Source organism: Papaver somniferum, chromosome 6 (assembly GCF_003573695.1).
Source record: "Papaver somniferum cultivar HN1 chromosome 6, ASM357369v1, whole genome shotgun sequence".
Taxonomy (NCBI): domain Eukaryota; kingdom Viridiplantae; phylum Streptophyta; class Magnoliopsida; order Ranunculales; family Papaveraceae; genus Papaver; species Papaver somniferum.
The window spans coordinates 170,230,662-170,243,717 of NC_039363.1; the positions used below are offsets into that span (position 1 = coordinate 170,230,662).

The 13,056-nt window shown below is 35.4% G+C and overlaps 1 protein-coding gene across 2 annotated transcripts; it reads right to left on the reverse strand.

The window, feature by feature from the left end:
- Positions 1 to 4,547: 4,547 nt before the first annotated feature.
- Positions 4,548 to 12,824, reverse strand: LOC113286418 (dehydrogenase/reductase SDR family member FEY-like). Of its 2 annotated transcripts, none has more exons than XM_026535046.1 (8): positions 12,540 to 12,824; positions 6,947 to 7,064; positions 6,096 to 6,213; positions 5,606 to 5,742; positions 5,343 to 5,444; positions 5,057 to 5,158; positions 4,920 to 4,974; positions 4,548 to 4,800 (listed from the first exon to the last, which is right to left on the reverse strand). In XM_026535046.1, the coding sequence occupies exons 1-8, from the start codon at positions 12,755 to 12,757 to the stop codon at positions 4,619 to 4,621; spliced, it is 1,032 nt and encodes a 343-aa protein (XP_026390831.1). In that variant the 5' UTR covers positions 12,758 to 12,824; the 3' UTR covers positions 4,548 to 4,618. The 2 variants fall into 2 exon arrangements, with proteins under 2 accessions (XP_026390831.1, XP_026390830.1); XM_026535045.1 differs by having other exon boundaries at positions 4,548 to 4,827.
- Positions 12,825 to 13,056: the final 232 nt, after the last annotated feature.

The following is a 13,056-nucleotide window of genomic DNA, read 5'->3' on the forward strand; positions in this document are numbered from 1 at the left end:
TTTGTTACAAACAAAAAAAAACGATACAGAGGATTGTCACTGTTACTGTTGCTCTAAGAACCACGGCTCTGTGTCGCAAACACTGGCAAATAAGTCTGCCTCTGATGTACGACCCACGGCTGTGAGTCGTTGTTACTGTTGGAAAACGACGGTCTTGGGTGGTCCGTTCTTCGTGTTCTTCATGTTCATCATCAGCAGAAACCGAGTTTGGGAAAACTCGAATTTCTTCTTCTCTGGCTCTCCTCAGCCCCCCAGACTCTCGACACCCCTTCTCTATGATCTCATCCACCTATTTATACTCCTTAGACTCATTTAATCATGCCATGATTCTCAATATTCTTCATTGAACTCGGGCAGTAAAGAAAATATTTTGGGAATATTTTCTTCCCTGATTTAGCTTCTCACGCGTTTCTACAGCTGCAAAATCTCATCATTTATCTTTTTCAAGGTCCAAAGTGTTGCTAGAGTCATCATACATGAGAAGAACACGTTTAAATTCTCCAAAACTCATGTAATCCCGTGAACTGTCCCTCTCATGCACGTGCTGCCCTGATTTCTTCTCACGGATTTTTCGGCCAAATTTGATAGACCAAAACACTTGTAATAACTTTGTATATGTCCCAGGAACAATCCCATAAATTTTCAGCCATTTAGTCTCCCTATAACACCTCCAAATCCTTGATTGAAATCTGACAATGAATAAAAATATTTTCTCGCCAATATTCAGTTCTAACGAAGGGGATGAAGGTGCCCCTTAACCAGTTGCTTGGGTGCCAATAACAAATGGGTGTTGTGGACAAATTTGGGATACATATATCCCTGGGTGCTGAAGATGAATTTGGGCTACACATAACCATGGGTGCCCCTTATCCAAATCTGGGATCCGTATAGCAAATGTTCTCCGGAGGTGTCTCGAGCAACTTTTCGAGCCGAATTTTCCAACAATGTTTATTTCCAAAAAATACCTATAAACACACAAAACACCATAATTAGAGCTGTCAAACGGGCAAGCTAGGGTCAACCCGGCCCTAGCTTGCCAACCCGTACTAGGGTTAGGGTCAACCCTAGCCCTAGTACTATTCACGAACAAGCTCAAAACCCCAACCCTAGCCCTAGACGGGTCAACCCTGACGGGTTGGCGGGTTGGCTTGTTAATGTTATCAATTTAAAAATTAAATTTAAAATTTAGGATTGTTTAGGATTATTCATTTAGTAAAGGTCGAACCTAGGTCAATTTGGTGTTTAACTAGAAGCCCCACCACTGAGTTGTAAAGTGGACGTTTTTATTGCCACTTAATCAACGATATAGCCGGTTACGGCGCTTTAGTTTTCTTAGGCAGAGAACCCTAACATCAACTAAGCATTTTACTTTTTTTTTTTATCATTTTATAAGTTTAAATTAATGTGAGTAAGACTAACTCACTGTTTAAATTATTCTAGTCCTTTTATTAATTTAGGACATCCCGAATAAATATGTGATTGATGAATCTAAGATGTAATTTAATTTATTGATTGATTATTTAAAATCTAAAAATTGTTATATTTGTTTGGATATATCCAAAATTAGCTTTATTTATTGATTTAAAATTAACTAATTCTAATATATGTTTGCAAATCATGGATTTTAAAGAGTTGGTGGGATTGAGGGATATATTTATTAATTTTGACGGGTTGACGGGTAACCCGCGGGTTGGACCTAGCCCGGCTTGTTTTCTAGTAGGGTTGTATATGCCAACCCTAACCCGGCCCGTTTAGACAACAAGCCAAGCCGGGCCGGGTTGAAACAAGCCGGGTTAGGGTCAACCCGCAAGCCGGGTTATAAATTGACAGCTCTAACCATAATAAGTACGAAATCGAGTACTAACAATATGAAACATTGAGGAAAAATTAGACACATAAATGCATCTATCATCCTCCATCTTTTAGTTAGGTGCTTCAAACTTTCGCCAATCCTTTGTTTTAATCCAAACACGTCTTCAATACCAGGTCGCGAAGAATTATTACTTATATATGCCCCCAGGAATGTAGTCTGCAAATGATTGAAGGATGTTATTGTATTCTTTGGTAGACCTTCGAACCATTTTAACGCCTCCCCTGTTAAGCTGGATGCGAAATACTAGCATAATACGACATCATGATTTTCCCATTGCAACATGCACTTCACATAAGCTTTAATGTGTTTAATTGCACAAGTTGTTCCATCAAAAATGCTGGTTAATGCGGGAAAATTGCATTTCGGTGGTATTCCTCCTAGTTGTACTTCCCTTGTAAATGGAGCAGCTTCTTCTATAGCTTCATCTAATTGTCTTTTGCCTACTTCTACTCTATTATTTAGCATTCCTCTTATTTCTTCTAATTCTTTTAAGATTTGTTTATTTACACCTGAATTTTGATCCATTGGTCTTTTTAATTTCGCCTCCTTTCTTCTGCGTTCATATCTTTCTTCTCTCGCGAAATTTTTCATTTCTTCTTCATCATCTTCATCTTGTCTTCTTTTGCGATTCTCTTCCTCATCTCTATCTTGAATTCGCATATGATGATGTCTCTCATTTTCCCCTCCATGATTTTGTTCATTTCTTATCAATTCCATTCGCTGTCTTTCAGCTATCATCTGTACTCTATCATACTCTTCATTGATATTATCGTTATTCCGGTTTTTTGCACGTCTTCTTTCTCGATTATCGTGATTGTTCTGGCGAATTGTCTCCTGAAGCTCTTGTTCTTCCATTTCCGCTCTTAATCTTTCATGTTCGCAAATTAAACGTGCTTGTTCAGCATAATGTCTTTCAATTTCTTCTTCAATCGTTTGTTGATTTCTTTGAGCTTCTCTCTCATGTAAAATTCTCCTTCCTTCCTCTCGATTCCCTTCGCCATCTTGATTATTTCGTCCCTGACGTTGTCCATTCTCTTGATTTCTATCATTTTTCCTATCATCAAAAGTTTCATTTTGTGGAACGTAACGATCATCATTCCTTTCTTTATTTTCGCGATGTTCTTCATTAGGATTTGATATTTCTTCTTGAATATTATTTCCGGCATTAATTGTGGGTGAGTTTCGCCTCATCTCTCTTCTAGTCGATCTTGAATATGATTTTGTAATACTTCTCGATCTTCTACTCTGTAGTCTCATATTTTCCATCCTCAATTCGTGATTTTGCCTTGTTAGATTCGCACGTTCTTCTGCACTCAGCTCTTCTTTCTTCATGTATTCTTCGTCTCAATGTTTCTAACGCTCCAATTTCCTCATCTCCATGAATTATTCTTCATCTACTTCTTGATTTCTCTCTACCTGTCTGTGGTTTCTGGTTTGCTGCTCTTCTTCTACTTCTTCTGCTGAATTTGATTGCCAAGTGTGTATACTCACCCTATCATAATCTGTATTCCTTTCTTGTATTAGTGTTTGTTGAACTGGTGGTTGAATTTGGTTTTCTCCATTATTTCTCATTCTAGTAGATTCTCCCATTTCACTTCTTTCCCTTCCAGCAATTCTCTTGCTTCTTCTAACAATAGTTGGTTGTTCTGATGTATTTCTTCTTCTAGACATTTCTTCAATGTTAACGAATTGCAAGAGATTATGTAAAATTCTTAACCAATTACTCCAAATCTTCACAAATCTCAATATTAATCTTCAATCTTTTCTAGAATAATCTTCAATCTCCCTGTTTCTAGCGCCATTATGTAGTTGCAGGAAATCCTACACTACACCCCTCACAAGATTTCATTAATATTCAACTCATTTTAGATTAACAATCTTAATTTTATTGATGAATCTTTGAAAATCTTACAAGAAAAGATAAAGGAATCAAGAATAACCACTGCTCTAGATTTTCTCTCTCCTATTTACTTGCTTCTCAATCAGAAAAGATCTCTCTCCTCCTTACAGCTGATCGGCTCTTTATATAGAGTTTTACATAGTGGATGACAACTAATCTAACCTTTATTTTCTGATATGGCTTGCGACATTCTCGCAACCTTACAAATGTTAATCTCGCAAACTCTCTAATTTTCGCAGGACTATCACATTTTTCTCATGATTTAACTGACGTTGTTTATTATTTCGTTTCTGAAGTTATTCTGCGACGCTGCTGTGTTGTGTTGTTAATGATTTCGCTGAGGCATTATTGCTGCGAGACTCTGATCCTACATCTTGCATTTGTTATTTGGCACTATATTGCATTTAACTCTTCATTTTTTCGGCCAGTGCTTTCATATTGTACCATTGACTATCACTGTAGCGCCATTATTGCGCTTCACTGACTAGGCCTATAACATTTATCTATCGTTAGTTCGGTCGGCCATTCGGTACAACAAATTCTGATGTATCACGAGATACTTTTCTGATAAGACATCAGATATTTATGATATGACAATATTATATGGTTATTAGATGACACCATGCATCTATGATGTGACAACATCCATCCTTAGCAGCAAACATAACAAATAATATCTTTGTAATATAACCTATAAAACCTAATACAACATTTTCAGTAAAATATATAATTTTATGAAAATATTTAAACATATGTTAACACAAAAGAGGTTTCACACGAAATATAGAAAAGAGAATACGTATATTTTCAATGGATGCAATAAAATTTAGCAAGAAATTAATCATTTAGTTATTGCCAAGCAAATGCAAAACATAATTATTGTCTATCCGCAAGATCTCCATTGTCTTCTGCCATACCATGCAACATGCATCTGTATCATATGCTAGTGGTGAAATTCTATCTGGTTTACAGTCGTATGAATAATACCCGAAACCATTATACAAACTTTCGTTAACATCTTCACTAGCTGCGCAAAAGATTACACTTCTTGATCCTATATTTTATGAGATAAACAAAAAACACGTTTATAACATATCACTGATCATGGAATATGATTACACTGCTAAAAAAACCCATATAAGTTACCTTCTGCAGGAGTGAACATCAAACCCGTACTCGCAGCAATATATGCCATTGGATCCTAAAAATGTCTATATATTAGTGCTAGACCTTATACATTTGATACAGATTTATCAGATATGGGTAAAAGTAAGAATACTAACAATATTTGTACCAACACCTCCAGGATGGACCGCTATACACTTGAAATCAGCATTTTCTTTTTGTTGCATAACCTTATCTGCTAGAGTTTTAAGAAACATTAACTGCACGAATAATAAAAGTAGAAAGAATTGTTGGTGAATCCAGTATTCATATTTTCAGGTGCCAGTAAATAAAATATTAATATAAACAATTGTTGGTAAATTCCGAACCCATGTTTGAAAATATGCAACTGCCAAAATTATTTTTGGGCATACTTAATAATGGGAAATTAAGAAGTTTACTTACCTGTACTAATTTGCTTGACCCATAGGTTAAAAAACCGCTAAACTTATCCTGCTCTACTTTACTGTTCCAACTTTCAAGCTCTATAGTTGCTTCCCGGTGTGCCTTCAGGGTCAAGTCAGTCTAAAATTAGTAATAATAAATACATCAAGAAAAAAGTTAGTAATGATAATAAACTGAATTAATAATTTTCTCTTATGGTATACATCATGCTACAAATTATTTCTCGCATGCAGTTAACTAAATGATATTGTGATATTACTTACTATCGAACTAACGCTGACAATACGTGGAGAAGACGCTCGCAGTAACGATGGCAGTAAAAGCATGGTTAGAAGGGATGGAGCAATGTGATTCACCTGCATTTGTAGCTCAACTCCATCTTTTGAAAAAGTTTGGGGCTCTATATAAATTGAAAATTAACAATTACGATATCAAAAGTAAAAAAAAAGATTCTATTATACACCCACAAAATGTGTTGATAATAAAATAATCTATTTTGAGATGCTAATGGAATAATTTGTACTTCTTGTTGTTTCAAAAAATTTGACATTTCACCATATTATTAAACTCGGACATTAAGCTGCGATTAAATTTGTTTTCTGTTTTTCTTTGTTGACTTGAAAATGTTAGATTTTATAGAAAAAAGAAAACAGTAGGGAAATGCACATAAAGTGCTACAAAGAGGCATACAACCAAAGGAAAAAAAACGCACAAAAGTGACTGTGATAAACTTCATCGAAAGCTCATAATTACCTCCTGGCTTATAGATCCCGGCATTGTTGATAAGAAGATCCAATGGCAGGGCTCGTTGCATCCACGCTTCTGCAAAACTCCTTACCGAGGATAAAGAGAGCAAATCCAACTCCATAACCTATTGATAGTGTGCAAGAGAGTTTGTCGGTGGGTGGATCGGTATATATACGAATAAAAATTCTTCACAGACCGTGAAAAACACACACACAGAAACCGGGTACTCTCATCTTTCTCAGTGGTGTGGCCAAAAATGGGCTCCTGTTAATCCCAAACGGTGGGGCCCACCTCTTCATGCGAAAGAGTTGTTTACGTGGTTTTTTTTGGCGGTCTGAGAAGAACCACTTTAAATCCCTCGCATAACTACTTACCCTTGACAAAAACTTGTTCATAAATTAAAAAATTATTCACGAACTGTCGTATGGACTTTCAGAAAACCGTGTAGACACAATCTAATAGCCCCCTGTTTTTATTTATCTGGGGATGGGGTTCTCTTTTCATGCGTTTACACGGGTTTTGTCTTGTTCAAAAGTGCATTACGGAAGTGCGGTTCGCATGGAACTATTCAAATAAATCTTTTACAAATTTAAATAGTCAATGGAAGTTGATGAATCGATTGAATACCTACTATTAGTATCAAGATTGACGGTGTACACTTGCGCAAATAGGAGAAAAACAATGACCAGAATTAAGTGTAAACGTAACGTAAGAATCAAAACTGTGGTAATCAACGGGAATTAGCCCAATTGGTCAGGGGTTGAGCTCCCATATTATAAGTTAGAAATTCAATTTCCGCTGCTGACTAATAAAAAAATAAAAAATGAAAATAATAGTCAAAACTGAGATACGCTTACCTCAATATTGAGCATTTTGTCATTGTCCACCTCCTCTCTCCACTTAATTGCAATATTATTTGCAGCAGTGATGTTCCTGCATGCCATGACAACATGGGCTCCGGCCATAGCAAATTCCCTGTTGTTGCCGAGAGTTAGAGTTAATTTTTTTGGAGTTGGTTAACTTAGCATACACATTAAGCTTGTTTAGAGCATTTCCAATGGAATTTGGGTCTTTAAAAAAACTGACGCCATCTAGAATTTTATTGACTCTTTCTAAAAAAATTCTCTCCAATAGTAATTGGATGATTAAATTTTTCTCTCCTGATTTGGCAACTTGAGTTTGGGTGAGAGTATTTATTTTTAAAGACTCTCAGATACTCTCATTGATGCCCACATATCTTCAGGAAAATAGGATAACCCAATACGTATCTGTATTCCGCTGGAGATTGTTTTTGAGATATAAAGATATATCTAAATTTTATATGGGTCATACTAATAAAATCTTATTTTAGTTAATCTCCACCAAGGATACATATCCAAACACCATCTGAGATGCTCTTAGCATCTATTTTGCTTTAATTCTTAATTGTCAGCATTTACGTATCCACTGACACGATGAAATTTACAATGTTATGACTTAATCTCCACCAAGGATACATATCCAAACACCATCCGAGATACTCTTAGCATCTATTTTGCTTTAATCTCAACACACACCCTTACGTGTAGCCTCGTTGGGTCTAACGCGTGGACATCCAAACACCATCCGAGATGCTCTTAGCATTTATTTTGCTTTAATCTCAACACGCCCCCTCACGTGTAGCCTCGTTGGGTCTAACGCGTGGATAATAAATCAGGTGAGACGGAGCAAAGGCGCGATCAATGACTTGTCGCAAATAGCATGCTCTGATACCATGTTAAGATACATGCGTCCAACTCAGAACCAATTGAAAATAAGTGGAGAGAGGGTCTATAGGTTATAAACCGCAGGATGTTATATAACCCACAAAATGTGGGACTAATAATATCTTTATACATTTCCACACAAAGATTAACACGTTTACGACATACTGTATATAATATTAACATTTACCGGTTTGGATATTTCCTTATTTAGACATAATAAGGAAAATAACATCAGAGTGTCTGGGTAGGGAAATTTTTTCCATGCTCATATACTCAGATTATATAACTAAGCATTGTGAAGTGATTCATTCTATGAAGAGAAAACAGGGTGAAGGAGGTTGGTTAGCAATCAAGCTAGACATGTCAAAAGTTTTTGACAGGCTCGAGTGGCCTTTTCTTATCAAAGTACTTCAAAGTTTTGGTTTTGGTGATGAATGGTGTCAACTAATATATCAGTGTATAAGCACAACATCTTTATTTGTGCTTCTAAATGGTTCCCCATGTGAAGAATTCTCTCCTTCTAGAGGGATAAGGCAAGGAGATCCCTTATCTCCTTACCTATTCATTCTTGCAATGGAATGGTTCTCTAGAACTCTTATGGAAGCACATGATTCTAAGGCAGTTAAAGGCATATCAGTGGCAAGGGGAGCTCCACCTATTAATCATTTGCTCTTTGCAGATGATTGTCTCATTTTCACGCATGTTAATTTAACCAGTGTGAATAATATTCTCCAAATTATAGAAGATTTCAGTTCACAATATGGTCAAGTCATTAATTTTGACAAATCTTCAATTTATTTCAGCAACAATTTGGATCCTTCTGTGTGCAATACTCTCAGAAACATCTTGGGAGTTAATTCTATGAAGGAAAATGAGAAATATTTAGGATCTCCTCTTCTTATAGGCGGGTCTAAAGTAAAAGCTTTTGAAGAAATTCAGCTAGCTTTTGAAAGAAGACTTGGCAACTGACAAGGTATCAATCTTCACCAATCTGATAGATCAACTATGGTTAAGGCAGTACTTAATGCTATTCCTATGTACCAAATGAGTGCATTCAAGATGCCTAAGAAGCTTCTCAGGAAACTTGATGCATTGCAAAGGAAATTCTGGTGGGGTTACAAAAGTAATAGAGGTTTGAATTTAATAGCTTGGCAGGACATGTGTCTATCCAAAGATCTGGGTGGTTTAGCATTTAGAGATTTTAAAATGCTAAATCATGCCTTACTCACAAAATTGGCATGGAGAATCTGCCAAAATTCAGATCACTTACTGTCAAAGATTCTAAAGGCTAAATACTTCAAAAAAGAAGACTTCATACACATATTAGGGGAAAAGCACAATAGTTCATGGACTTGGAAAGGAATTGAATTGGGATTGTCTATACTTCAACAGAATTACTGCATGGAAGTCAACAATGGCAAAGGTACCAAAATCTGGGTTGATATTTGGATTATTGGACTGAATTCTAAAGTTGAACCACTTCACCCTTCTCATCTAAGTTATACTTATGTCAGTGAGCTGATTATTGAAGAATCTAACTCTTGGAAGGAATCACTTCTAGCTACATTATTCCCACCAGATACTGTCAGCAAAATCAAAAGGATGCAGCTATCAGTCCAAGAAGAAGATACAGTCAGATGGATTCCTGCAAAAGATGGAAGGTTCACTGTCAAGAGTGCTTATAACAAACTCATGGAAGTCAGGGTTCAACAGCAGTCAACGCTAAATACTGTGCCTACAACAGTTTGGAAAGATCTGTGAAGAATGCAATTACCACAACGTATTAAGCTATTTATTTGGAAATGCATGAAAGGCATAGTTCCAACTAGGCTTAGATTGTCTCAAGAAATGCAGGATATAGAAACACACTGTGAGATTTGCAAACAAGAAGAAGAATCTCTGTATCATCTTCTTATTAGTTGCAATCATGCTAAGGCAGTCTGGCGTTACCTCAACATCAACATAGATCAAATTATTGCGAATTGTCAGTCCGTGCAACAATGGATCATTTCATGGTTTCAAGAGGTGCAGAATGTTGGCAGTTCAGATATGCAGAGCTGGAAAGAACTTTTAATGGTTGGCAGCTGGATTATATGGAAAGAGACGTGTGATTGCATTTTTCAGGAAAAAACTCTAAATCCTCTTCTCACTTCCAATAGAGTACGACATCAAATTCTAAGTCTCAGCAACTCTGTGCAGAGAAGTAGTTCAGATCAGAACATCTCAGACCTTACTACTGCATCCCATATTCATCACCATTCTACTACTTTGCATAACCATAGTACTATTTGCTCAGAATATTTTAAATTGTTTGTTGATGCATCCTTTGATCATGAAACTAATGACTGTGGTACTGGTATGGTTTTACTTAATGTTGCAGGAGACCTATGCAGCTGGAGTAGTTGATGCTGAAGCTGGTGAATGCATGGCAATACTTGAAGGCTTAAAGTGAGCTAAAGAGATGGAGTTATATAGCATTCACTTGGTTGCTGATACTGAAGTTGTGGTCAAGTCAATTAATAATAATTCATCTTTGTTAAGATGGGAAAATAGAAAATTTTTGAATGACATAAAATTTTTATTACTCTCTTTTTCATTTGTCAAAATCAGTCATGCTAGAAGAGATAATAATCAGTTGGCAGATTCTATTTCTAAGACAATGAGTAAAGAGAGATTGGTTTTAGAGGAGTTCAGTCTTGATATCGCATGTATTCAAACTTTTTTATCCACGACTATAGATCCTGGCATTCTTTAAATAATAAATTTCCAGTTATCCAAAAAAAACAACTAAGCATTGTACTTGAGAAGAGAAGGTATATTGTTGCATGCAGAACTGAAGCACCCAAATATATGTCATGGAAAAACAGAGAGGACATATACTAAGAAAGCTATTATTGGGGCGTCACATTCCATTAGAGGGGCTTCACTAATAGGACAAAAACGGGTCACTCGTTATTAATTTCAAAAACCCTTCTCTGGAATATTCTTATAATGACTAAACAACCCTCGTTTAGTTAGGGTTGATTATTTAATTAGGTAGGATTAGTGATTTCGATTTATAGTTAGAGATAAAAAATAATTAGAGTTACTGTTATCAGTTGTTGTGGGGATGAAAAAAAACGAAAACAAGATTTTTAGAAGAAAAAAAAACTCTATATTGGGTTTTATAGCTTTTTAGACTGTCTTAAGGTTGGATTCTTCCTTTTACAACCAGTCGTAAAGATAAATTTACGAAGTTAGATAACAATAAACTCCTAACCGTAAACTAAGGAAAAGTTGGGAAAAACCAAACCAAAAAAATCAGTTACGGCTGGCTGAAAAAACAACCCAACCGTAGATTTGCTTGCGGTTGGATTAGGTTGTTAATTATCAACCGTAAAATAAATTACTGATGATTTTAGTATCGTTTGGTAATTAAAACGTATTTGGTTTGGTAATCTAAAATAGTAAAACGTGTAAAATACATAATAAGCATGTTTAGTTTATTTAGGGAAAATTAGATTTTAGTAAGTCTGTGTTATTCTTCCTAAAATATCTCATCGTAGCCCTTTGTTTCGTGAGTTTCTAATGAGAGTATGAGACTAATTCCTTTTCCTTTTTATCTCCACAAGACTAAAATATCTCTGCATTAACATATTTTTCCTAAAATTCCTAAAAAATCTAAACAAATCGTCTATTTGCTTTTCCATGATTTATTAATGTGTAGGACCTATTACGGTTAGTTAAACTTAAAGAAAACTCGATCGTGGTAACATTACGGTTGGTTTATTTAAATTTAAACCCAACCTTAAAATCTTATGGAAAAAATCTGTAATCCAGAATTTTTTTACATTTTTTTTATATTTTTACTTACGGTTAGAAGTTCTTAGATTTTTAACGTAATTGTCCTAGAGAATAAGTTTACGGTTAGGAAATTAATAAATACCTAACCGTAAGTGAACGCGCAACCCTAATTTTCCCCTTGATTTCAAGCAATTTAGCCATAATATTTCATGATTCTAATGTCTAGTTAGTTGGGTATGGTTATAGAAATTTCAATTGACGATTTTAAATTTTTTGAATCACTGATTAATTGAAGACGATGAATAATTTAATTTGAAAAAAAGATGAGGATTTACTATTTCACGAAGGAGAGTAAGTTTAGAAGAAGAAGAAGAATAGATTTTTGAATTAGAATTAGGTTTTGATTTTAGTTTTTAGGTTTTATATTAGTTGAATGTTGAAGGATATTTTAGATATTTGGTATTGAATCAAGAATACCCCATAACCAATCTTTTGATCACTAGGAATTCAAGTGAAGCCGGATTGTGAATCCCCCGTAATAGGTTTCTATACTAATCTACCTCATACTTAATCTCTAATTTTACTAATTTTACCATAATGCACGTGAGACCTGAAGCTAAATAAAGTTAATAAAACTATGGCACAAATAAACATTGATTGGCATTATTAGCGCAAGCGCAATATGGAGTAGAGTAGAGTACTAATATTTTATACGAACCCCACGTGAACTTTGTAAAGCTAAAACTTAGCCAAAAGGTCAGGGTTGTTTTGCCAATCCCTGTAACTATATTTTAATAGAAATGTCAACGAAAATAGTTTCGCAATGTTTACAGAATTGTTATGTTATACCAAAAAACTTTACATACAGAAATGAGAGAATTAGGAGATGTGATTACTCGAATTTAGTGCAGAGAGTACGTACCTAGCAGTGTGAAGTCCTATACCACTAGTGGCACCAGTAACTATGATGGTGAGATCACTAAACTGCTTACTGTGGTTATGATTGTTGCTGTTGGAAACATGAAGAAGTTTGAGAAGATCTGTAGGTGAAGAAGGAAGGTGTCGGCTATAAAACCTCTGGAAACATAAATCCACAGCTATGGACCAAATCACTTGAACTCTTTTCCAGAATATCTCCATCCTTCTCTTCTCGGTATGTATGTCTTTTGTCCAGACGAGAGAGGGAGAAGAGGAGGAGGAGGAAGAAGAAGATTAGCAAGCTAGGCAGGCTCAAGTCAATCAATCTCTTCTTAAAACATTTTTTTTTCCAAAATGTTTGAGCAAGATGTGGGATATTATTAATCTAATGCAATTGAATAATACTATAAGAGTTGAAATTTCTTAACAGATGGTTACAGGGATTGGCTTTATATTATAGAGCCAGCAGATTGGGTGATGCAGTATTAATTAAATGATGTCAGTAAAAGATGAAACAAAAG

Bases quoted from the DNA above. Each gene is read 5' to 3' on its own strand.
- LOC113286418 (XM_026535045.1), bottom strand. From the start codon at position 12,757: ATGGAGATATTCTGGAAAAGAGTTCAAGTGATTTGGTCCATAGCTGTG. The intron at 7,065-12,539 runs GTACGTACTCTC...CGGCAACAACAG, and splicing joins ATAGGACTTCACACTGCTAG to GGAATTTGCTATGGCCGGAG. The intron at 5,159-5,342 runs GTAAGTAAACTT...TTATTCGTGCAG, and splicing joins GGTCAAGCAAATTAGTACAG to TTAATGTTTCTTAAAACTCT.